Source organism: Topomyia yanbarensis, chromosome 2 (genome assembly GCF_030247195.1).
Source record: "Topomyia yanbarensis strain Yona2022 chromosome 2, ASM3024719v1, whole genome shotgun sequence".
Lineage (NCBI taxonomy): Eukaryota > Metazoa > Arthropoda > Insecta > Diptera > Culicidae > Topomyia > Topomyia yanbarensis.
Window position 1 is genome coordinate 136,365,503 of NC_080671.1, and position 24,530 is coordinate 136,390,032.

General features: G+C 39.5%; 1 protein-coding gene across 1 annotated transcript in view; it reads left to right on the plus strand.

Annotated features, from left to right (window-relative positions):
• Positions 1–23,772, plus strand: part of LOC131681451 (uncharacterized) — a 248,419-nt gene extending 224,647 nt beyond the window's left edge. The window contains exons 8-14 of the mRNA XM_058962244.1: positions 12,820–13,110; positions 13,169–13,299; positions 13,962–14,124; positions 22,155–22,587; positions 22,646–23,021; positions 23,074–23,184; positions 23,249–23,772. Of these exons, the coding sequence (XP_058818227.1) occupies positions 12,820–13,110; positions 13,169–13,299; positions 13,962–14,124; positions 22,155–22,587; positions 22,646–23,021; positions 23,074–23,184; positions 23,249–23,473 (1,730 nt within the window). The 3' untranslated portion in view covers positions 23,474–23,772. The remainder of the gene's footprint in view (positions 1–12,819; positions 13,111–13,168; positions 13,300–13,961; positions 14,125–22,154; positions 22,588–22,645; positions 23,022–23,073; positions 23,185–23,248) is intronic.
• Positions 23,773–24,530: the final 758 nt, after the last annotated feature.

Genomic DNA, 24,530 nt, shown 5'->3' on the forward strand with positions numbered 1-24,530 from the left:
ACCAATCGACTCAGCTCGACGATTTGGGACAATGTCTGTCTGTGTGTGTGTGTGTGTGTGTGTGTGTGTGTCTGTGTGTGTGTGTGTATGTAACGGACAAATTCTCATTCGTGTTTCTCAGCAATGGCTGAACCGATCTTATTCAAACCAATTTTAAATGAAAGAACTAAAAAACAGTATGAACGCTATTAATTTGTTTTTGATTCTGATGTTTAGTTTTTCAGATATGAATGTTTGAATGCGTAAAAATGGTGTTTTTTGCAGTTTTTTTAAATTATCTGCCGGAATTGACAACATAGATTAACAATTTATATGTTTTTAGACAGCTTTAACGATTACCTTTCGAACAAGCTATAGATTGTTGAAATCGGACCATTATCAAAAGAGATATTTAACATTAAATGCGGACGAAAGATTTTTATCATTTCCCATTGCCAGAAATATGACCAAAAACATGTAATCTATTATTAACGCCAAAACGGCTTATTTTAGATACTTTTATTTATTTATTGTCGTCAAACAAGAGTAGACCGTTTTGTTACAACGATAAAATATAGTATACACTTAAAACATAAAATACTAATAACTAAACTAAACACTATCTGGTTTACATAGCACTACTTTAGGATGTTCTTTATAAGCGAATAGAATTGAAATATTTTTTTAATTTGCTTTTTGTCATTGTTAAGTCAATAGCTTCGCAGTGCTTGTTGTAAGTTGCCATCATCTGATTTAATGGTCCAAACTTGGCATAATTTGTATGATAATTGTTTGTTATAAATGTATTTCGGATTCGTAACTGCCGGGAAGGTATATAAAAATTAAGTTTAGATAGAAGTTCGACTGAATCAATACGACACGAAATTATATCGTTTAGAAATGAAACCATTGCATATTCTCGGCGCTCTTTTAGTGTTTGGATGTTAATGAGCATACAGCGAGCTTTATAAGATGGGAGAGGAAATCGTGTCCAACCTATTTTGCGAAGTGCAAACAATAAAAATTGCCTTTGTACTGATTCTATTCTTTCTTCATGTGTGATTGAGAAAGGTGACCAAACTATGCTACAATATTCCAGTATTGACCTTACATACGAGATGTATAATGTTTTAATTGTATATGGATCATTAAAATTGTAACTAAAACGCTTTATAAATCCAAGCATGTTATTTGCTCTATTGATGATTGTGTTGTAATGGTCAATGAATGTTAATTTTGAATCTAGAATGACTCCCAAATCTTTAACTCTTTCGCACTTTTGTACCACTTGATTTCCTAGAGTGATTGAAATGTCAGGTGTATTTCGTTTCCTACTAAAAGTTATTGCATTACATTTTTTTACGTTTAGTTGCAGAAGGCTTTTGTTACACCAGAGGTAAAACATATGTATTTCTTCCTGTAATATCTTTATGTCTTGTTCGTTCCTAATTTCTAAAAAGAGCTTCATGTCGTCGGCATAGATAAGAACTTTTATGTTTTTGAGAATGTATGATATGTCGTTTACGAATAAAATGAACAAAAGAGGGCCTAGATGGGAGCCTTGAGGAACTCCTGATGTGACTTGAATGGGATTCGATTTCTTCCCTTTAAATCTAACTATTTGTTGACGGTTAGTTAAATATGATTCGAGCCATTTGAGAAGACCTGATTCAATTCCTAATTTTTTCAGTTTGAATAATAGCAAGGGTATGTCGATACGATCAAATGCCTTGCTAAAGTCCGTGTAAAGAGCTTCAGTGTAGTTTCCATTCTCCATTGCAATCAATGAGTAGTTAACGAATTCTAGTAAATTTGTATTAGTTGAACGTCCTTTGAAGAACCCATGCTGCGTGTTAGTAATTCTGTTTTTGATTTGATTGAATAGTTTTTCGTTAACGATTGCTTCAAAGAGTTTAGGCATACATGACATAATGGCAATTCCACGGTAGTTACATATGTCAGATTTTTTGCCACTTTTAAAAATGGGTACCAGGTACGAGCTTTTCCATAAATTGGGGAAAATGCCAGATTCAAGCGACATGTTAAAAAGCCAAAACAGAGGAGCTGTGAGTTCCAACGCTAAGTTCTTCATAAATACGGGTGGGATCCCGTCAGGTCCAGAACCTTTGGAGGCATCTAGTTTGTTTAAAGCCTCCATAATATCTTGCACACTGACATGATTGACGCCAATGTCTGTGGTGAATTCTGGGAAGAAACCGAAATATTCGCGATCACGATCTTCTTCAGAAAATGTGGTATAGATGTCTTGAAAGAAGGTTGCGAAAAGATTGCAGATTTGTTCCGCGTTGACACCGACATTTTCTTTAAGTTTCATTTTTGAAGGGAAGTTTTCCGATTTTAAATTATTTTTAACATGATTAAAGAAATTTTTTGGGCAAGATTTTATTTGAAGTTCGGTTTTTGAGTTATACTCTTCAAATGCTATTTTAATGGATAGGTTTAGTTGATCGCAAATGTCCAAATAGTTAAATAAGTTCCTTTCATTTCTGATTTTTTTATACTTTTTGTGGGCCTTTTGTTTACGATTTTTTAAATTTTTAATTTGCTCGTTATACCAAACTGGATATTTTGTGTTGCCTTGTCGCCTAATTTTTTTCAGTGGTACTTGTTCAACTATTATATCAAACAATTTTGTGTAAAAGACGTCTACTATAAACATCTTCGGAGAATTTAATGGAGGAAATATGCTCTTTCTTTTGGTATTGTGCTTTTGCTGATTAATCCCCCTATGAGTGAGATATTTTCACAAATTTTCTTGGAAGTGATTATAACGAAATGATGCCTTCAGCAAATTTGTAGCTCTTACTTTTGCGAATAACTTTACTGAAGACTTCAAATATCTATTTTGAATACTTTAAAAGTTATGGCTTGTTGTTTGTGGATTACTCTTTGTCGCCTATTTATTGTTCAATATAGTAATAATCCATTGAAATAAGCCAAACATTATTTCGATAAATCGAATTTTGTATTTCATTTTTCTATCTACAACCGCTAGAAATAATCACGGAACACTTCCAAGTTGTCTGGAAGGAACTTGATAACTTATCAGTGCAAATTTTAATTTAAGTAATTTAAGGTCAAGATAGCATCATTTTGAAACCGCCAACTTCGGAGGTTTAGTATCTTCGATGAGTTTTACAAACGTTAAACAGCGCATCATTTGATAAAATAATTTTGACGGTATATCGTCCAAGAAGTATTTATGGTGATTTTTCTCAGGTTAATATTCATGACTACAATAAAGTCTCAACAAATTCGCTAGACACGAACTCTGTTACTATTTCTGAAAAATTAATTCTGCATAATTTTAAAAGTTCAAGAATTACGGTTTCGGAATTATGCCGTTTGGACAGTATGATCGATTTTCACCAAACCCCCACCAAACCGAATTTCTGGCTACGCTGCTGACTTCAAGTAAGTAGAAACAAAGTCGTTCTACACTCGTTCACAAGAAACTTCTTCGAATGCTGAATATCTATTATAATACATTGAAACCCTGATTTTATCAGCCAAATATGAACATATGTTTGATGGGCTCTAGCAGACGAACAAGACTGAATTCGAGTAAATCCTTTCTTGAGCATGTTTTCCTTATCATGAAGATGGAAATATGCAAAAATAAAAAGTTCATCATAATCAGAAATAGTTATTAGACTACATCAAGAATATTTCAACAGTATTTTTAAAGGTTCAGTTTATTATAAAGAAAAACAAATTGCCCGATTTAGTCAATGTCCCCATTTTGTCAGCCTAAAATACACCATGAGACTGATAAAAATGGATCTTTATTGCATGTATTATTCACTGTGTTTCACATTAATAGGTACATTTCATTTTTGGGGATTTCTTATTGAATCGAGCTACAACTTTTGTTTGTTTTTATTTGTTCTTTGGCATTAGGATTAGCGATAATAATTCAAATCAAGGATACTACTGGGAAGTCACCTTTAGAAAAAGTCGATGTCGAAGTAAAATTTGGAACTATGCACGCATGCACTTCAAAGATAGCGTGATATCCGGAGCTGCGATTTCATTTCAACCCTTTTTTGTGAAAATGGCGATACTTACAAATGTAAACATAAGGCTTTTTTCATACATGCGAATGAGGGCTTTGAAACGCAACCAATTAACCTAAAAATTTGGATTCTACGATATTGCTTTCTTAAACTACAGCAAAAAATACAGGGCGAAACTGTATTTTTGTTTGTTTATTTAAAGTTTCGCGCTCCACGCTCCATGCAAACAAACAGGGCGATACTTTTTTTGCTAGCAGTTTAGAAGCGAAACTGTCATTTTCGTATTTTTTAGGATTATCAAGCTGATACCAGCTGTAAATAGTAACAATGATCGCTATTGAAAAAAACCCGGACGAAATCGGTGGTGTAGAACGGTAGTTATTGTAAAAAACGTAAGAACGATACTTCAATGCTGATAGGTGGGACCGAAAAGGTAAACAATCGCCAAAGGGGCGATACTATCATTTTGTAAATTTCAATAGCAAAAACAAATTTTAATTTAATAATTTCAAATACTTTATGAAGTTTTGGGTTTCGATCACTGAATCATGCAATCTAGGATATAAAAAACACAATAGTTTTTAAATAGGAAATAAAAGTCTGGAAATATTCACTGCTGATTTTCTTTGAATGGTGTCCTTTAGGAAAATTCAGTTTTCCCACCACAATTTAGATATTTTATTAACAGAGCATTAACAATAATTCGTAGCTATGTCTATTTTATGGGCCATTTTTTCGCTTCCCATTGATTTGATTTGAGATTTCTAGCGCTGATGTTGTCCTATGCTGATTTGAGCGATTCTCTGAGTCCTGCCACTTTCCCATGTAGTATGTGTTATCAAAAACATCGCGAAGCATCAAGTTCTAAATGTTCTCAAACGATATAATATCCGAAGAGAGTGATAAGAGTTATAAGAAATGTCTCATCACACTGTTAGGTGGATTAAAAGCGTTTTTGTATATATATTTAAAATAAATCATTAACCGAAATAATTGGATGTGAAGTACTTATTGAACTTGTGTTGATCAAACAATTTACATATTGCTATAATTTTTCTAATAAATATCTTGGAACGTATTATTGTTTTATTTCGTTAATTTGACACGACTAAATGCAAAGCATAACAGAACCATGGGCATTTTAATACTTACGATGTGATGAGTTTTATAACTTCACGTACACTGAGAAAATATATTCCTTAATATGCTACAAATAGGTTTCGTACAAAAACTTACGTACATTTAAGAATTTTTCGTAGCTCTATGGAAACCTTTTTATTTTTCCTACGAGTTTTTCGTGAAAACCACGAAACCATTTTCTTAGGCTGATTACAAATCTGTTTCATTAATGAAACGAATTGTTTGATGAAATACACGAAAGTCTTTATAATACTTACGAGCATCTATCCTAATATGAACGATTTTTTCCGAAGAATCCCCAATATATTTATGCGCAAAAAATTCAAATCGCTGAACGAATTGATTAGTTAATCTGCTACGAATAGGTTCATCCGCGGATTCGAGCATTTTCGAGCAAAACAAATAGTTCATTTCGAGAACTAAAAACATGGCGATTTGAAAAACTAGAAGCTTACTTCACAATTAAAAAAATTTAGCGTGCGTTGCACGAAATTTATCGTTGAAAATGAAACCATTTTTCGTGATTGAAACGAAATGATTCGTTATTTTACTACATGATTCTATCTAGCACAAATATTTCGTTAATCGCACAATTTCATTTTCGTTCACCGACCAAAGTTTCTGTATATTTTTGCATTCGATCTTTTAGGATCAATGTTTTACAACATCGATTTTTGCATATTGTTGAGATCGATCTGCCACAATCGATTTTTTTAAACGAGAACGACGCAGTTTAATATGAATTACCTCATTCATGACATCATGGAGTCATCGATTTATATGGGAATTTGATCTGACACCGCACTCATCAACCCGTAACTCTTGAACCGGAAGTCGGGTTAACTAAATACTCAATAGCAGCTTATGGTAGCGTTAAACCAAAATAGCAACAGGGACAGAAAGGACAAGAGTCCAGGCGCTTAACGAACACCCCCCCCCCCTCCCCCGAACCTACAGTGAGGCTATGGTGGGGTTTGAATTGGGCTCTGCTAAACCTCTAAAAATAGCCATAACTCCGAAAGCAGCTCCGACGAAGCGCGTCTGTGCCGCATCCAAAGATCTCAGTTATCAAAGATCTTATCAATAAAAGCACTCTAGCTCAACCGGAGTGTCAACCGGCACATCAGAATCGACGCCAGTAACATCCTAACATTCCTTGGTGAACGTCAACGGACAGGACACGGTTCACAAACTGAACGGCAAGGAAGGATGACACCACTAACATCACGGCTGCCTCCGTCTCTACAAAACCCTGGTAGGTCTCCCGATTCGCTAAAAACTGGTCATTATTTGGTTGATGGCACTAGATTCGGATGGACCATTCCCGATTTTACGCAAATCCGGCTTTGGACACTACTCCCCATGAAGGATAGTGTCAACTTTAGCATCACCTCGCTGCTGCATAGATTATCATGGGATCACAAGAGGTGACTACGTACAACGAGGTGATATAGCGGCCCGGATTTGGGACCTACCAGCATGGAGACATCAAAAAAAAAACAAATGAGATTGGAGAGGCAAGCAGAGCAAAGGAGGACTCGATTGCGTTTGCAAGGAGTGGTAAGCTGTAGAGATCACCAGTTACGCCACCGGTAGCCACAGCGAGTACCAACAGCGACTTGGTACAGAGTGAGCCACGATGAAACCAACGTGGGATGGGGTTACTGAATCGAGCCTTCAATCCGAGATCAGATAGCAACACCACCCAGAAAGACTCATATCTTGGGATGTCGTACTTGACGGAGGAGAGGAGAAAAATCGACAAAATCATATGGAGGCGCTCAAACGGCGGCAATTCGATTAGCGATGCTCGTTGCCAACGAGCTGACGGAGGCCGGCAAGAAACAAGTCGGAAGCTCGGTGTGCTCGCTTAGAGTCACTCCAAGAGTTACCAAGCAGAGGAAACCATGCTTCAGGTTCTTGTACATCGGACATCAGGCGATGTACTACAAGGGCCCGGACAGGTATGCTTACTTGATACTTGATACTTGATGGGCAACCATTCGCTTCGTTGAATCTACGCCGAGTGAAGAATTCTCTTCCAGTCACCCTGGACATTGAGTGCTTTTAGGTCCTTTTCCTCTGCATACAGCCATCGTGTACGCGACCTGCCACGGAGTCGTCGGCCTCTTCCAGGTTCTCTACTGAATATTATCTTCGCCTGTCGTTCTTCCGGCATTCGTGCCACATGACCAGCCCACAGCAGCCTGCCATTTTTATTAGCTTGACAATATCCACTCCTTTATATACTTGGAATAACTCATGATTCATGCGACGCCGCTAGATGCCATGTTCTTCTTCACCGCCGAATATTGTTCGCAGCACCTTACGTTCGAAGACACCGAACGCTCTACGATCAACTTCCTTTAACGTCCACGTTTCATGGCCGTACAAGGCAACCGGAACTATCAATGTCTTGTACAACGCGAATTTTGTCTTCGTCTGCAAACTACGGGACTTTAGCTGGCTACGAAGTCCGTAAAAAGCTCTATTTGCAGCTGCAAGATGCCTTTTCACCTCGCGGGTAACATCATTATCGCACTCACTAGAGTGCCACGGCACACAAATTCTTCCACTACTTCAAATTTATCACCACCTAACACCACATCACCACCAATATCACTATTGAACCCACATATTCTTCCAGCTATCATGTACTTCGTCTTGCTGGTGTTGATTGAGAGACCAATTCTTGCTGCCTCCCTTTTAAAAGGCACGAATGCCTCTTCCACGGCTCGGCGGTCGATTCCAATGATATCAGTATCGTCCGCAAATCCTAGGAGCAAATGTGAACGAGTGACGATGGTACCATTCCTTTGCACGTCTGCTCTCCAGATGGCACCTTCAAGAGCAATGTTGAACAGCAAGTTTGACAGCGCATCACCCTGCTTCAATCCGTCGAAGGTTACGAGGACGTCGAAATCTCATTCGCAACCCGAACACTTGATTTCGATCCATCCAGCGTTGCACGAAACAGCCTAATCAGTTTCGTCGGAAACCCATGTTCTACCATTATCTGCCATAACTCGTTTCTTTTCTTTGAATCGTACGCCGCTTTGAAATCAATAAACAAATCTAGGAATTTATCTAGGATCTGTCGCAGCGTAAACATTTGATCCGTTGTTGATCGGTTTTCACGAAAACCACCTTGGTATTCGCCGACGTAAGACTCATCAAATGGCCTCAATCTGTTGAACAGAACTATCTGTGTCCCTTTTTGTATAAGGTACAAAGGAGGCCCTCTACCCAGTCAGCAGGTAGTTCTTCTTCTTTGCATACCTTCAAAAGAGTACGGTGAAGTATTTCGTGCAGCTGCCCACTACCGTGTTTCAAATGTTTGGCCGGGAGCTCGTCCTTTCCAGCAGCCTTACAGTTTTCAGCTCTTTGATTGCCTTTTTCACCTCTTCTAGCGTCGGAGGCTCCACAGCTTGTCCATCATCACTTATCCTTATTCTGTTCGTTGAACCCTAACATTTTCTCTATTCAACAATGTCTTGAAGTACTCTCTCCGCCTGGCTGCTACCATAGTTTTATCTGTCAGCAAGTTACCTGCACGGTCATTGCACATGACGGGAAACGGCGCTGTTTTTCTCCGTACGCCATTGACAGTTTCATAAAATTTCCGCATATCATTTTGTTCCATACTGCTTTGCGTCTCAGTAATGACGTTCTTCTCATACTGCTTTTTCTTTCTGTGGTGAATTCTTTTTTCGGCTCCTCTTGCTTCCTTGTACCGCTCTCTGTTCTGCCGCGTACCAGACACTAACATCCGGCTTCTGGCAGCATTTTTCTCATCCGTCACTCTCTGGCACTCCTCATCGAACCAACCGTTTCTGGGTCGTGCACTGTGTGGAAAATACGTAGAAAAGGGGCACGTTGCTAAAGACTGCACGAAGCAACCAACGTGCATGATCTGCAAATCGGAAGACGGAAACTACCACACAATGGGCGGTTTCAAATGCCCTGCGTACACAACGGCAAAGGCAGGCCAACATTGATGTAGATAACTCAGCTTAATCTAAATCATTGCGACATTGAACAGCAACGGTCGTCAAACAGTGGGATGACAAAATTCTCACAAGTTTTCTATCTCATGCCTCCACGCGAGTCTAAGTCTATTGATGACATTTGGTCCTTAGACCGGCGACAACTGGGTGCTATCAGCCTTCTGCCGATAGTAGCAGAATGACAGGATGCGAACAGATCTAGTCGAGAAAACATTGCCGAAAAAATGAATTGTTGATCGGAAATTAGCCCCAATAAGACTAATCTGACTAGTATCGACGATCACGGGTCAATACGTACCGAAATTTCGCCGCGTCTGTTTTTGTGAACCTAATTTCAAGCTCCGTTATTGCTAACAAGCCCGTGCATCAGGTTAACAATCCTTTATATTTTTCTTCAGTGTTCTTTATTATCTCTTGTATACTTGTATTCCACAAACTATCCGATATGGAAAATAAGAAATATTTTCCTCGATTTATAAAGTCTACTATCATAACTTTTTGCCTGTATAATGTGTTATCACTCGGTAGTTTTCAACCCAATAAATATATCGTAGAGAAGAAGTAGCGAACTCTGTCTAAATACTGTTGCAATAAATAGTGATCCGACCCATTACGTAGATAAGATTAGCTTTTCACACAAAACTCCCACGGTCGGCCGCGTGGAGTTCAAATTGCTTTTGTTTTGGGACCATAGGATACTCTCGGTAGCCGGCTGTCTAGAGTTTAAAAAGAACCACAATCTAAACAAGATCTTTTCTTGTTCGAGTTATCGTGTACTCGAAGACGAACTAAGCAACAACATAATAAACCATACTTTACACGTCGCTTGCTTGGAGCGAATCCTAGACCTTATACCCTTACAAAATGCCAACTCCGCGTTACCTATGGAAGAGTCTGATGAATCGTCGTCCTTCCCTTAAGTAGGTGGAGCATCAGCACTTCCCGTCTACCTTATTCTTTATCCTTCCCCGTGAACGATGGAGATGGGGGCGGCCGGCAATGATGGCATCATGCTGTTTAGGTTTTAATATGGGTCGGATTGGTATGAATTCCTACTTACCATTTCCTAAGTAACTCTTAGTAGATAATCAGCAGTCAAACATGATGAAGTCAGTGTGCAATCCGCCAAAATCTTCGTCACAACGCAACGCAACGCATCATTGCGACATTGAACAGCAACTGTTGTGGCAGTCGATAACAGCAAATCCACGTAATAGGTGGTATCCCTGCCCAAGAGATGGTGGATAACACACACGAAGAGTTCGTGATCGCCAGGATTCGTCTGTAGCTGTTATGCTCCGTCACGATGGGTACCAAAGTAGTAAAATCGGATGCTGGACGCATTAACCGACTCGTTAATCGGACGAACACCGGTTGTTATAGGAGCCATGGAGGATGGTATCAGCCTAACCAACAGAAGAGGTTACAGTTTGTTGGAATCCCTGGTGAAGCTGGATGTAGGACTGTGCAACGAAGGCTCCTCTAGCACATTCCGTAAAGACGGTCGTGAGTCAATCATCGACATAACATTCGGCAGTCCTTCGCTGATAGATAATATGAATTGGCGAGTTAGTAAGCAGTACACACATAGCAACCATCAAGCGATCCACTACACCATTGATCGGCGGAATTGTACTGTAACGCGGAGAGAAGTGGAAAATAAAGGATTTCGACATGGATTTTTTTGTGGAAGCTTATCGGTGGAAATGTTGGTGACCATCGAGTCTCCAATGACGGCGGACCCTTCTTATCTGGGCGACCTAGGTGCTTCTACTAAGACATTCAGATTTTCGTAACACAACAAGAAAGGTACACGAACAAACAAATTACTTTTATCGTTTATTCTCCCGAAGCTCTCCTCTGCTGGTTGTTCTTTATCGTCCTCAGCTGCTGACGATGGCTGGAAGGTGACGGATTTTTTCCGACCGGCCGGGACTCCAACGACTTCGTTCTCCCTGCTGCGAATACTGGTTGTAGTTGGCTGCTACGATAGCTTTCTTTGCGCTTAGCCAGGGAGGTGAACGTGGCTCTTTTGTTGGAACCTCCCCAGCGACGGTGGCGAACTATCACCGGATCGTCTACTCGCCGTAAACGATCCCGGAAGTCATCGCAGTAAACATCCCAGTGTGAACCATTGTCCGCCCTGCTTTGTTCTCCTTGGAAATTAACTGTGGAGGAGAGCTTGGCTCGTTTGACTGATCCTCCGCAATGAGAACAGACGATGGTTCGGATCATTGACAAATAGCCGGGAACGCGAGTGGATCCTTCGCGATTAGCGTTCCACTACGACGATCCTGCACCACACTTGTAACCGGACCACGGGCCGGCATTTACGACGGGCTTAATTCGTGCACTTCACACTCGGTTACTGTGCCGGAAAACTGTCCCGAATAAAAGGATTGAGCGTCTTTCTACTACCCTGGTCCGTCACTAACTAAACTTGATGGCTGCCTTCCAACTTGTCTAAAACAAACCACTCGTGGTATACCTGACATTGATAAGCAGCATAACCAGCGCATGTTTCCATGGGAAAATCACTTACACTCTGAATTAATAGGCCCTACATGCCCACATATCATCAAAAGTTGTTCCTTAGACTTATCTTAACATGTTTTAACAGGGAAATATTGCTCTAATCGCAATAGAAAATTTGTTAATTGGATTTTCACGTAGAAAAGAATACCAAAACCAGGAAAAAATACTACTAATTTTCCTTGGTTTTAATATACTTTTCTATATGAAAAATCCAGTTCACAAATTTTCTATTGCGATTAGGGCTATGTTCACCTGTTAAAACATGTTAAGACATGTCTAAGGAACAACCTTTGATGATTTGTGGGTATGCAGGGCCTATTAAACCAGAGTGTAAGTGATCTTGCTGTGGAAACATAGCAAAAACACGATTTTTGATTGGAGACACCTCTAAATCATGTCAAAATTAAGTCATTTTTGGCGAAAGTTTTTTAAATTCACACCTAGAACAAAATTCTGAGCTGACCGATGTATATTTCAAAACTTTTTCAAAATGTGGAGAGATCTAATGTACATCATTAACTAAAATACCACCTTTATCCTAAAGATAAAGGTTGCTGTTTCTAAATTTTGGACAGAGTTACAAGACTTCTTGATATGCAAGGTTTACAGCTAATACAGATATAATAGTCAAATTTTGAAAATACAAAAAATACATGGAGAATATGGGCTAATCCGACGAGTAAAAATTCATAATTTTAAAACTGTTTTAATTTAGTTTCCTAGGTAATCAAATTCAAATTCAAATTCAAATTCAAATTCAAATTCAAATTATCAATATTGAAAGCATTCAGATTTCAGACATGTTCTAAATCAAAATTGAGTAAAAAAGGAAAATTGATTATTCCAAGTATTCACAATCAACTGTTCTTTACAGTTGCACAATGTATAACATTAAGAATTAACAGAAAATCTGAACCAACTTAGTTTTAAAATATTCCAAATGGTTTAATGGCTCCTGAAATTTATAAAAAAAAAGTTATTATTGATTTTTTACAGAGATTTCAAAAATATATTTTAAAGCCTCTCTAACTTTCAAACACATTCTCGAGCAGACCCTAATTAAATTAATTACTGTTATCTTCGTCTTCATCATGCTCACCCACATCCGCCACAACCAACAGTCAAACCCCAATCCGTCAAAATCCTAAACTCAACGCTGTCGCTGGCCGCCCACAAGGAGTATCGGATCGTGTGTCAAACAAGCGGCGCCCGACCGGATGCTGTGATAACCTGGACGAAGGGCAAGAAATCTCTCAAACGTTTCAAGGAGCACGTGATGCGCAATGTGACCGTCTCGGTGCTAAACTTTGTCCCGACGGTGGAAGATGACGGACGGTTGCTCGGATGCCGTGCGGAAAACCCTAAAGTTCCTGGCCTCTATCTGGAGCAGTTTCAAAACATTAGTGTTCACTGTAAGTTCACACGCGATAGCACCATTTATTGATTGTTCTGATGACACGTGTATTCCAGATCCACCGGTGGTTAACCTGCAGCTTGGTTCAACGCTTTCCATCGATGACATCAAGGAAGGTGACGACATCTACTTCGAGTGCAGAATACAATCAAATCCAGCGTGGCGGAGGCTCGCCTGGTTACACAATGTAAGCCGATTGAAATTGAGAGATAATAGTTTCAAAATTGCACCACATATGTTCTCCTATTACCGCACTTCCGTTATTGGCGTCCTGTTGGTTTGCCATTAATTCAATTACCTCAACTGTGACCGCACGTATTCCATCGAACGGTTAAACGTGTATGTGACACTGTCGCTAAACGATCTAATTGAAATTCATCCTACGCATCCCTGTTCACTTTGCCTCTATCCATAGTAATGAATCCCTATTTTCTCCAAAAGCCACACGAGCCATTATCTTGCTCCAACTTCTGACGCGTGATTATCGTTATTTTAACACGAAAGTAATATAATGTTCTCGTTCAATTCTGCGAACTGTAAACTTTACAACCCGCACTCCATTCGACAAACATGCGAAGCTGAAAACACACCAATTAAAACGAATTATTATAACCCGTCTCTTCCTCCAACCAATGCACATCCCAGTTAGAAACATAATATTTGTTCCCAACTCCGTACAGCCCCCCTTCCTAAGTATTCCACAATGCTGTCAATTGAGCCCTTTTCGCCACTTCAACCCCTTTCTCGCAGCTTGCGCATAAAGCTGCTATTCTAATCTCCTAACTAGTGACAACAAGCGGTTTCACACTCGATTTTCTTCTTCCCCCTTCGCCATTTCTAACTCAACAGGGAGTGCAACTACCTCAGAACTCATCGTCGACGAAAATCGTACGCTCCAACCAGAGCCTGGTAATTCAAAAAGTGACACGCAGTTCGAGCGGGGCGTACCAGTGCGGGGCGCTCAATACCGAAGGCGAGACGCTCAGTAACGCAATCGAGCTGAACATCAAGTGTAAGTAAACCAACGTTTCCTTCTAAATATATATACATACCGTCTCACGGAATTTGATAATGGATATAATTTTGGATGAAATTTGCCGTAAATTGTAAAGTAATCCGATGAGAAAATTCTATTAAAACTGAAGCTCCCGTTGATATACATTTTAATTTGGTAATCACTTAAAACCATTTGTGGTGATTCTTTCTGCTAGTTTTATTATTTTCATTTATATCGGGTATGCGTCATAAAATTTTGGTATCTTCTACTCGAAGAAATCAATGTGATGAAATGATTCACGCAGTAATGACCGCATCCTCATCACATACAATACATGCTAATCCCAAGTACCAATGCTTTAAGGATATAACCTCACAAAAACGCAACGCAAGGCTGGACACAACACTTATTTTCCTTACTAACGAGAAAAAGGATATATCTTGAGCGTTTTTTCAAAACGTCATATCTGCAATGAGTTACTCTCTTTGTTTACTTTCTCTTTCGATTTTTACGGCGTCACTATAACACTTTTCACTTATTTTACAGTACAGATCGAAAGACGGTGGTTTTAACTAGCATATTATGCAAAGAGCTGAGGGATAAATGTTAAAGTGACCGAATTATTAACAGGAGAGAAAGTAAACAAAGAGAGGAACTCATTGCAGATATGACGTTTTGAAAAAACGCTCAAGATATAACCTTTTCTGTCGACTAGTTTCGGGCTCGATGTTGCCCATCCACAGGACGATGTCCGGCTATGTCGTTCTGTAGATGGACAACATCCAGCCCGAAACCGGTCGACAAAAATGGAATACTTTTCCTTTTTGTCATTAATAAGGACAGTAAATGTTGCGTCCTGTCCCGCGTTGCGTTTTTGTGAGTAAGAATCGAAGCCATACGGTAGCACAACGCCAAAAAACAAGCATTCATCATTGTTTTATCCTGGTTTTAAGAAGGCAGCCATCGAAGCCGATGATTTTATTATGGTTTTATGAAGCATTATTGATCGTTTATTTGATAAGACACGTTTGCGTTAGCTTAAAGGTGCCAATATTTTCTTTGTTTTACATTTTGAGTTTCTTAAAACTAGGGGAATATATTTTTAATTATTTTTTTATATGAAACTAAAGAAGCTACCCCTTACGATTTTAAGCAGAGAGATTATTGGAGCAATTAATTATTAACTAAGCGGAACATTTTACAATAATATTAAAACTAGGAATAACTTGAGGGGGTGATTCAATTTTATTAGGATTTGGGGTTAATTAAGACTATTTTTAGTAGTAGTACTCTTGGACATTTCTTAACGAGGGTATGTATTGAACAACTAAAACTAGAAAATACGGGGGACAAATAAGTTTTGGGAAGATATTCAGGGGGGTGGTGAATTCCTACATCTGGGTACCAGAAACAGGGGAAACAGGGTGGATAAAGCTACTAGGGTGGAGAACGATAATACCTTTCAGTTTTCTGCAAATTCCCAAGTGGAAAATTTTTTGGACAATGCCAAATTTTTTTTGTGCATAAGGACACAATACCTTACATTAAGTATGGTTTTTGTTTTAGTGTTTCGGATTCTCCTCGTCAGTAACTAGCACCAACTGGGTGTCTAGTTAGACGATGTATCTAAACTAGTACCCAAATTAACACTAGTTAGACACTAAAATCCAAAAAGTCACACGGACGGTCTTCATTAGGATACATCATATACTGGGACGCCGGGCGGTCTTCCTCGAGCGGGTAATCCAGAAGATTTCGTAGCACGCCTCAAATGCGGATCGGCAACACACCGCGTTGCGCGTGTGAAGTTGTGCTGTAAACAGAGCCGTAGCGTGGTCTCCTGGTACCCTTGGCGGAGATCCAGTTTTGCGCCCCGTGCGTCATTTGTCTACGCTAGAAGTATTTTCAGCGAATATGCCGCAGTGAATATGAAGTTAAGTATCTGTAAGACAATCTAATCGAAAGGTAACCTATATTCCAACGTACCTGAAAGACATAAGGTTTTGAAGAATGTAATTTTTTCGCCCATTTCAGGCAAAGCAGATTATTTAAAAATTAAGTTGATGTCATTCAAGTAAGAAAACGAGAAGTGGCATATGCTGTGAAAAATCATGAGACCGCGAGAGGAAATACTACATCTGGCTTTGTACTTGCGAATGGCTTATTCGGTGTCCTCGTCGTCGCCAGAGTGTGGAATTGAAGTTGTTCATTCCGGCTTTTGTGATTTATTAGCTGTGAGACGATCAGTAGTGATCTATAGTGCGCCCCCCCCCCCTCAAACGGCTGACCTATCGTGCCCCCAAGTATATGTTTCGTGTTAATATGTCCGGTTTTTTCCACACCAGGAATATCGAAAAACTAACACAAAACTATGCACGCAGATATTCGCACGTGAAAATGATAAAATTTAATATGAATGACAAAAGGCCCTATAACCTCAACTTCTTGTATTCGGAAATGGGCAAAAAGGTTCCATTCGATTTCTTAATTTTTTCACGATAGAAAAACTGCAAAATATGTATCCAAATTTGCTGTAATTTCCTAGATATTTCTGTTTCTCGTTGTTGTTCACATATTCCATATGTGAAATTTGGCATCAGAACTTTTTTTGACATTAGTCGCAGTATAAGAGGGAATGGGCCTTTGAGATTTTTTTTTTGCGATGCGCTATTATCCGTACAACTTTGATGCGTTAGGCAGGGTTCGTCGTGGTTGCGGTAATTATCGCAACCGCGCGGTATTTACCGCACCCGCACCGCAAAAACTGCGGTGCGGTGAGATACTTTTTCTCGCGGTTGCGGTGCGGGAAATGAGCTTTTACCGCGCGGTAATACCGCAACCGCACTTCAAAAAATAATTGATAAAGTCTGCAGTCTGCATTAAAAAGTGAAATAAAACTATGACTTTTACCATTTGAGAAGGACGCAACTAGATTTATCTTCTGAATTAGTAATGTCATTATTAGGAAAATCCCTCTGTCAGAACGTTCGAGTTTTACTTATTACCCTACAATAGAGAAACATAATAAACATTCAATTGCTCTAATTTCCATAGACTTGACAATGATTTGAAAAGAAATCCGAATATAATCTGTATTCGACCTATCGCTACGTGATTTTTTATATTTTGGTCATTCTAATATGATAAAACATACTGTTACTAAGAAATAAGAACTATAAATTGTGTCCAATATAATTTGGCATATATAATATAATTTTTACGACATATTTTGAAAACTATTTATTTTATTTATCAAACTAAGAATCTACAAATGAACCTTTTCAAATACATAAAACGCACAATCCAATCATTGAAAACAATTGAATTGTACTGTGAAATCCAATTAAAAAATGCATCATTTCTCCCGATTCCTCTTGGCAATCGTGGAATTATGAATCGTTTTTGACATTTTCTCAACTCTGAATTCTGATTAATTTGGAGAACTTAAAGATGAACTAACAATACTTAGATTTAAAAACAACCCACAGAATGTAATTATCATCATCAAACCAAACGAACTTGGAGGAATTTTTTTTTCGCGTGCATCCATTGATCGTCCAACTTGGAATATTTTCTACCAAATTAACAAATAATATTTTTCAGTTGGGAGTATTTTGTAACTTTTTGAAAGCAAAGCTTTCGAAGTTAGTGTAGGGCATTGCGATTTTCTTTTGTTTTTCTCAAAGCCTTCCTTTATATTGTGACAAGTGTCAACGTTAGCCCAGATACCCAATTTTGCATAGTTTGGTCAGTTTTTGCCTTAATTGAAAATTTATCTCGAAAAATCAGCGCAGGGTTTTTTTTACATAGAATGTGTATGCAAAGTTTGAAAGAAATCGGTTAAGTAGTTTTTGAATGGCAGGTACCACCGCAAATCATGTTTTCCGAGACGTTCTACAAAAAGCTTCGTCATAGAGTCGTTTGTCGATATTTTTGCATGGAAAAAATAACAGCATGTTATTGAAATTATACACTATAATGTACAAACGTTTTTATCAATTCGCTTCACGCAAAGTTTTAAAAAAATCGACAAAAAAGTCTTTTTATTTGCGCCAAAACTCTTACCCCTTTAATAAAGTTGATTTTTTTCATAAATGTTATATTCTGAGGAGCCCGTCAAAAGTACCTTTCGTGTAAATAAGAATAACATTTTGTTTTATATGGTTATCCAATTAAATGAATAATTTTTAAAAATACATGATTTTTACCGCATTACCGCGCGGTGCGGTGTGGTAAATGCAACGCGGTTGCGGTAAGCGGTGCGGTTTCATTATTTTTTTTGCGGTTGCGGTGCGGACTATCCATTTACCGCCCATATCCGCACCGCGACGAACCCTAGCGTTAGGTGCAACACCTTTAATTAATACTATTTCTGAATTAGTGGTAGAACAAATCTGTAAGCAGACAAATATTACAACTTTCTTCGAGCAGTCATATATCTCGTACAATCTTGATAGTGATTGTAAAAATTGGAACAATTTTACTGGCTAGGTACATACAATACTGTATTTCAAGCAGAAATCTTCGCGATTACCTGCGGGGTACAATCAGCCGTTCAACAAAGTTTGTTCGAAAAAGTCATAAACTTCCGCTTCGGTAGTACGATGCAATCAAGGCCCTTAGCTAAGACAAATCACGCGAATTTTTCTGTTTTGGGCGCAGTTTATCTATTGGTGGAGAAATTTTAAGGCCTTTTCTTGGCAGTTTGGGAAAAGAAGACTGTTTTCTTTTTCTGGAATTTCCGGGTAAAACAAATGATGTACCTTCGCACGCTCCGTCAGAGTCAGACTGTTCCGAAAATAGAGATGTGTAAGTGTTTTCTAAGAAGATCGGTTTTAAAGGTAGCATTGTTTTACATTGGTGCATAGGAGCGCTTAGACCCCTCCTTCAAGGATCGTTTAATTTTATCCTCGCGCAATTTATAAATGGGGCATGCAAGGAGCTCATGGGAGTTTTCTCCGCACATTAAACATTTTTCTGAATTTTGATTGCATGTATCCTCTTGATGAGAACCCCCACATTTGCCACACCGTGCCTTTTTGGAACAGTAAGTGGCTGTGTGGCCAAGCTGTTTACAATTAAGGCAATTCATTACACGAGGGATAAAAAGCGAATCTTATCGATAATGACATAGTTGGCAGTGCAGACCCAGCGAAAGTCACACGAAACGAGTCAGACAGTCGATAAACTTTTTTATCTCCTTCGTGTGATACTGAATGCAATTGCTTGCATTCAAGTATCTTTACGTCTTTAAGTATGGTGTCTTTGAAACGACCAACCTCATGCTTAATTAAGTCATCAACAGTCAAACTCGATTCTGTGACGACCCCATCAATTTCAATTTCCTTTGAAGGAATATACGCTCTATATTCACGCGTAAAAAGCTCGCAAGAAGCAATTGCATTGGCTTGTTTGAGACTACCAACGACAATGCGTATTTTATCTTTATTAACTTTGACGATCTCTTTTACACCCGAGAATCGCGAAGTCAAATCTTTCGAAATTTGGATGATATTTAGCGCCTTTACTTTACGCCTAATAAATACAATCCATGGTCCCGTTGACGACTCTGGGTAAATTTTAATTCTAATCGGGTTTACATTTTCAGCAGAACGCTTAGGGGGAGGGTCTGTTACTCGTTCTCCCATCTCGTCATCCATTTTACGTAGCAAGAAAAACTATCACTAAAAGGAATGAAAAATATACCTGTTATCTGCTATTTATGAGGTGACAAAGACACCGGTAGAACGTTGTAAACTCGGTGCCCGTTGTTTGACAATGTGACACTTGCTGTCCTTCTTCATCGCGTTGCTTCTTCAGTAGAGAAATAGGCCTACCTGCAACACATCAAAACTCTCTCCGGTTAAGCTGCTCGTCGGTATCACCACCACAAGCGCGCTCTCTCCGTTTCCACCACCGCGGTAGACAAATGTGGCTACCTGTGGCTTGCTGCGAAAACCCCACCGTCGATGCGGCACTTTTCGGTGCCACTTGTTTTCCTTATTCGTCGTACCGCTTCTGCGGTAGACAAATAGAGCAAATGGCTCTACCTGTGACGCTTCCCCTCTCGTCGATTAGAATTGCCCGACGACACCAATACAATATATTTTTCCTTTGTGTAAAGGCCCGATCGCTGTCGATTTCTGAAACCGCGGTAGGCAAATTCGTCCACCCGCGGTTTGCTGTCAAAACACCACTTGTCGAGGATGCCGTTGACCACGCCTCCGACGTATCAACTGTCGACTCACACTTAACAAACTGGTCTCTCTCTCCCACAAAAACGCATACAGCGTCTCGCACTTCGTCGCTCTCTCGAGAACAAAACCTTCCACCTGGAGGCACAACCCTCTCAGCCGGTTGCAAAAACTGTTATGATGATGTTTATGTTTATGTTTATTAGTTTCACCAACAGATCCCTTGGCCCCAATGGGGAGTACTTAAATGAATTACATTTCAAAATATTTAATATTTTCACTTTTATCGAATTCCTCGTCCGGTTGAAATCAAAGGCCATCGTCATTTCAAACCTTTCGCTGAATCTGCTCTTCCAAACTCAAATCTTTTGGACGGGGCTAGCCTACCTTTTCACTTGTTTGTGCCGCGAAACATGAACTGCCGTCGTTGCAAACAATTGGGCCTACACCGACTTATGGTAGACACATTGCACGCTGTGGAAAATCCCGAGAGAAACATGAAAAATTTCCCTACTGTGGAGAGACTCCGCATGATCTCTCGACATATCCCGCACATAAGTTATGTGGACACAAAATGAAACATCCTTTTAAGGAACGCTCCGATAAGAAATACAAAAAAGTACTACGCCACCGACAACGACTAATTTCTACGTTTCCTTGTATACTAAAGAGCGAGAGTCTGCCTATAAATTTCCGAAAGAGGAAAATCAGTTTTCTATCGTAAGCTTCCTGAGAGTGTCCCTTAACCGGTGCTGTAACAGAACCGAAGTAAGTGGTTCCTGGTCTCGGTAATCTTAGAAACTAGCAGGAATTTCGACATGGGACATCAGTGCCTAAATTTTCCTCCAGGTTTTACACAATGCATTTGCACTACGATTAAAGGTCAGACAAAACGAGTACCCGACGCGGACAACCGTGAACAGTCTCCTATTTCGTGGTGGGCAGAGATTGCTTAGAATTGTACGCGAAAGGGACTTTTGAACGTCGGATCGCCCGATTTTTTACAAATATACGCAACGCTACAAATGCAAATGAAAAACTTGATGAAAGCTGAAAAACGCGATTATTGGCACCGCTCCGTCGACGGATTAACGGACGGATCATCAGAGAAACAATGTTTCGTCTGGTGGCTTGGGCCTACGTTGTGTATTCGGGGTGATATCTCGGGTCATGTACAATCATTATACGTAGAATGCCCATCACAGGCGTATTGGGGTTGTGGAGAGCGGTCTCTGCGCGTGTGGGGGCGGTTATCGCGATATTAAAAATGTTGTCTGGTTTTGCGCTAAGTGTTCTAGTACCAGATCTCCCTCAAACGAATCCCTTCGGCCTCGTTTCAGTACAGTCCGAGATGCCATACCCAATTCGTTACTGATACTTTTTGCATGTATCAGGTACCTAGCAATTGGAAAATTGGATTCTGCGATGATTATGACTTCATTGGTTTAGTTTTCGATAAAAAATGCACTGAAAAAAAATCAGTTTGGACAAGGAAAAAATTTTTTCAATTTTTTCAATATTTTTATTCAAATTTTTTGTGAAAATCACTCCTACAACTTTTTTTGTAGGATTTGTCATTTTTAGACTAAAGCCGTTTAAAAAAAATGATGAAAAAAGACCCTATTCAAAAGACAGTTTAGATCATTTTTGGAAAAACAAAGTATGCAAACTGGCCTTTTGTGACAAAGTTCTCATGTACAGAAAGTTTCATTAAAATCTGAGTGGGTGCTGCCAACATTTGTTCGAGTTGGCGAAATTCGTCATGTGCGATGTCAATAAACCTAACGCCGATATTAGTATAACCTTACAATATAACAGTAAACCTTTTATATTACCAAATTTAACTTCCAGACATCCCAATCTGTGCCACCGACAAGATCGTCAGCTTGGGCGTATCAACAGACGAAACGGTGCTAATCAGTTGTAACATCATAACGCATCCTGCGGCAAGCCGTTTCTACTGGAGATTCGAGAACTCCGAAGAAGTAATCGAAATCGATCCAGCTAGGTATACGAACAACGGCACTAGCAGCCACCTGGAATACACCCCGAGCTCCGAGCGGGACTACGGAACTCTTTCCTGCTGGGGAACGAATGAAATAGGCACGATGGCAGTACCCTGCATCTACCATTTGATCACCGCAGGCCTACCAACACCCGTAATCAACTGTGGCTGGAAAAACGACAGCACTGCGATAGAGGTCACCTGCCACGCTGGCTATGATGGGGGTCTACGGCAACAGTTTATGCTGGAGATGTTATCCAACCAGAATCCGGGAATTGGGTAAGTTGATTATTGTGGTAATTTTAAAAAAATATTAATATAGATTACATAATTACAGGATTAATCTTACCAACGAGGAAGAACCAACCTTTAAAACAACGTTCACTGCGCTACGGGAACAACTGCCAAATATTCACCAGTCGGATTCGCTCAAACTATTCGCATACGCCGTGAACCAAAAAGGCAAGAGTCCCCGAGTGTTCATAGCGGACCTGTTCGTACCGGCCGTCGAAGAGCAGGAACAAACAAGTGGGGAAAAATCCCCACTGCTTACACCGATTCTAATCGGTCTGCTGCTAACTATCGTGCTCATCATAGTCGTTATAGTTGTAAGAATTTATCTGAAATCGAAAAGACTTAAGCAAACTATTGGTAAGGAGAAACGATACACGGAGGAATCTAAGAATACTTTACTGTTAATGGAACAACCCAAGGTAGGATTTGTCCTCAGATAAAATATACGAGTTCTAATACTTTCTTTCATAGAAGGATAAATCCCAAAAGGCTTCCAAATGGAAAAATAGCATGGGTAGTAGCATAAAAACTAGGAATAAAATCGAAACCATAGACGACGAACAAGATCCCGACCTGATCCCTGTAAGACTCTGACAACCTTGTCTTGCCTTGTTATCAATATTTATAAATTTTGAATGCCTTACAGTATCCCCGTCTCACCGACATTCAGCAAGAGGAACTGATTCCAATGAATTCGGACATATCCTTCAAACCGAAAATGGTCCGACTGCCGGCAGTCATCGCTACCACCTCGACCGCGTCCACAACTACCATCAGTTTCAAGGACGAGGACGTATCCGAGGCGGAAATCAATCTGAAAGGAATTGAGGACTTTCTCATGACGAATCGCGTACCGGAAAGCTGTGTATGATATCGACGGTAGAATCATTGAATCATGTAGCAAACCGGATGGTAAAAGCAATCCCCATCATCAGCCATTGATCGTCGGTACCGTTCTCGGAAGTGCACTACGTGAATGCGCTCGAGGGTAGTATTTTGTATATTGCCACTTTTTTGTGTTTAGCATGTAAGTTATGAATGTGCTTGAGTGCTGTGGGTAACATGCAATCTAATAAAATGAAGTGTAAAATAATGAACACCGCGAACCCTTTCGTTTGAGTCACAAAACGAAATAATCTAAAGGCCGCTTTCTATTACTGAGATAACGAATACAGCGAGACGGAAAAGTAACGATGGAAAAAGGATACAATAATTTAAAAATGCAGCAGAAGAAAAACGAACAAATAATAGCAAAACATAGATAAACAAAACTAATAAAATCTGTATTGAATATGGAAGTGTACCTAAAAGATATATTATTGTAACATTATTGCTATTGAAAGTATTATTGAAAAGGATTGTTTGTACAATAAAGAGATTTTATACGAAATACACGCAGTTTTTTATTTGTCTGAATACAATGCAAGAACTAGGTTAAACATCGACAGAAATAACATCGAAGTAAGTAAATGACCACACTACAAATTTCAAAACCAGCATTCACATGACAATAAATATTTAATAAATAAAACTAGAAGAGACAGAAAGAGCAAAATACTTCGAGAAGATATTTAGGGGGGAGCGTAGGGGGTGATACTTCTCGGTATAAGAGTCAGAGGAGGGAGGGTGGACAAAGGTGACAGGGGGTAAAAATTATAAACTTTCACTTTCAGGCATTCGGAGATCAACGTCATAGGTTACAGACTCGGGTGGCCATCATCAAGTAGAATTATATACTGGGACGTCGGGGTTTTTAAAAAGGTGTATACGAGGGACACATAGAGGAGATCGCGGCTTGCCAGTACATCTCGAACAGGGACGTTGGCTGATCTTCCTTAAGACCCGGAGGGTATTCATTAGCTGAGACCTGATGGAACTCTACTCGGTGCCCGCCCAGACAACCTGCTCGACATCGTGATAGCCGTCGC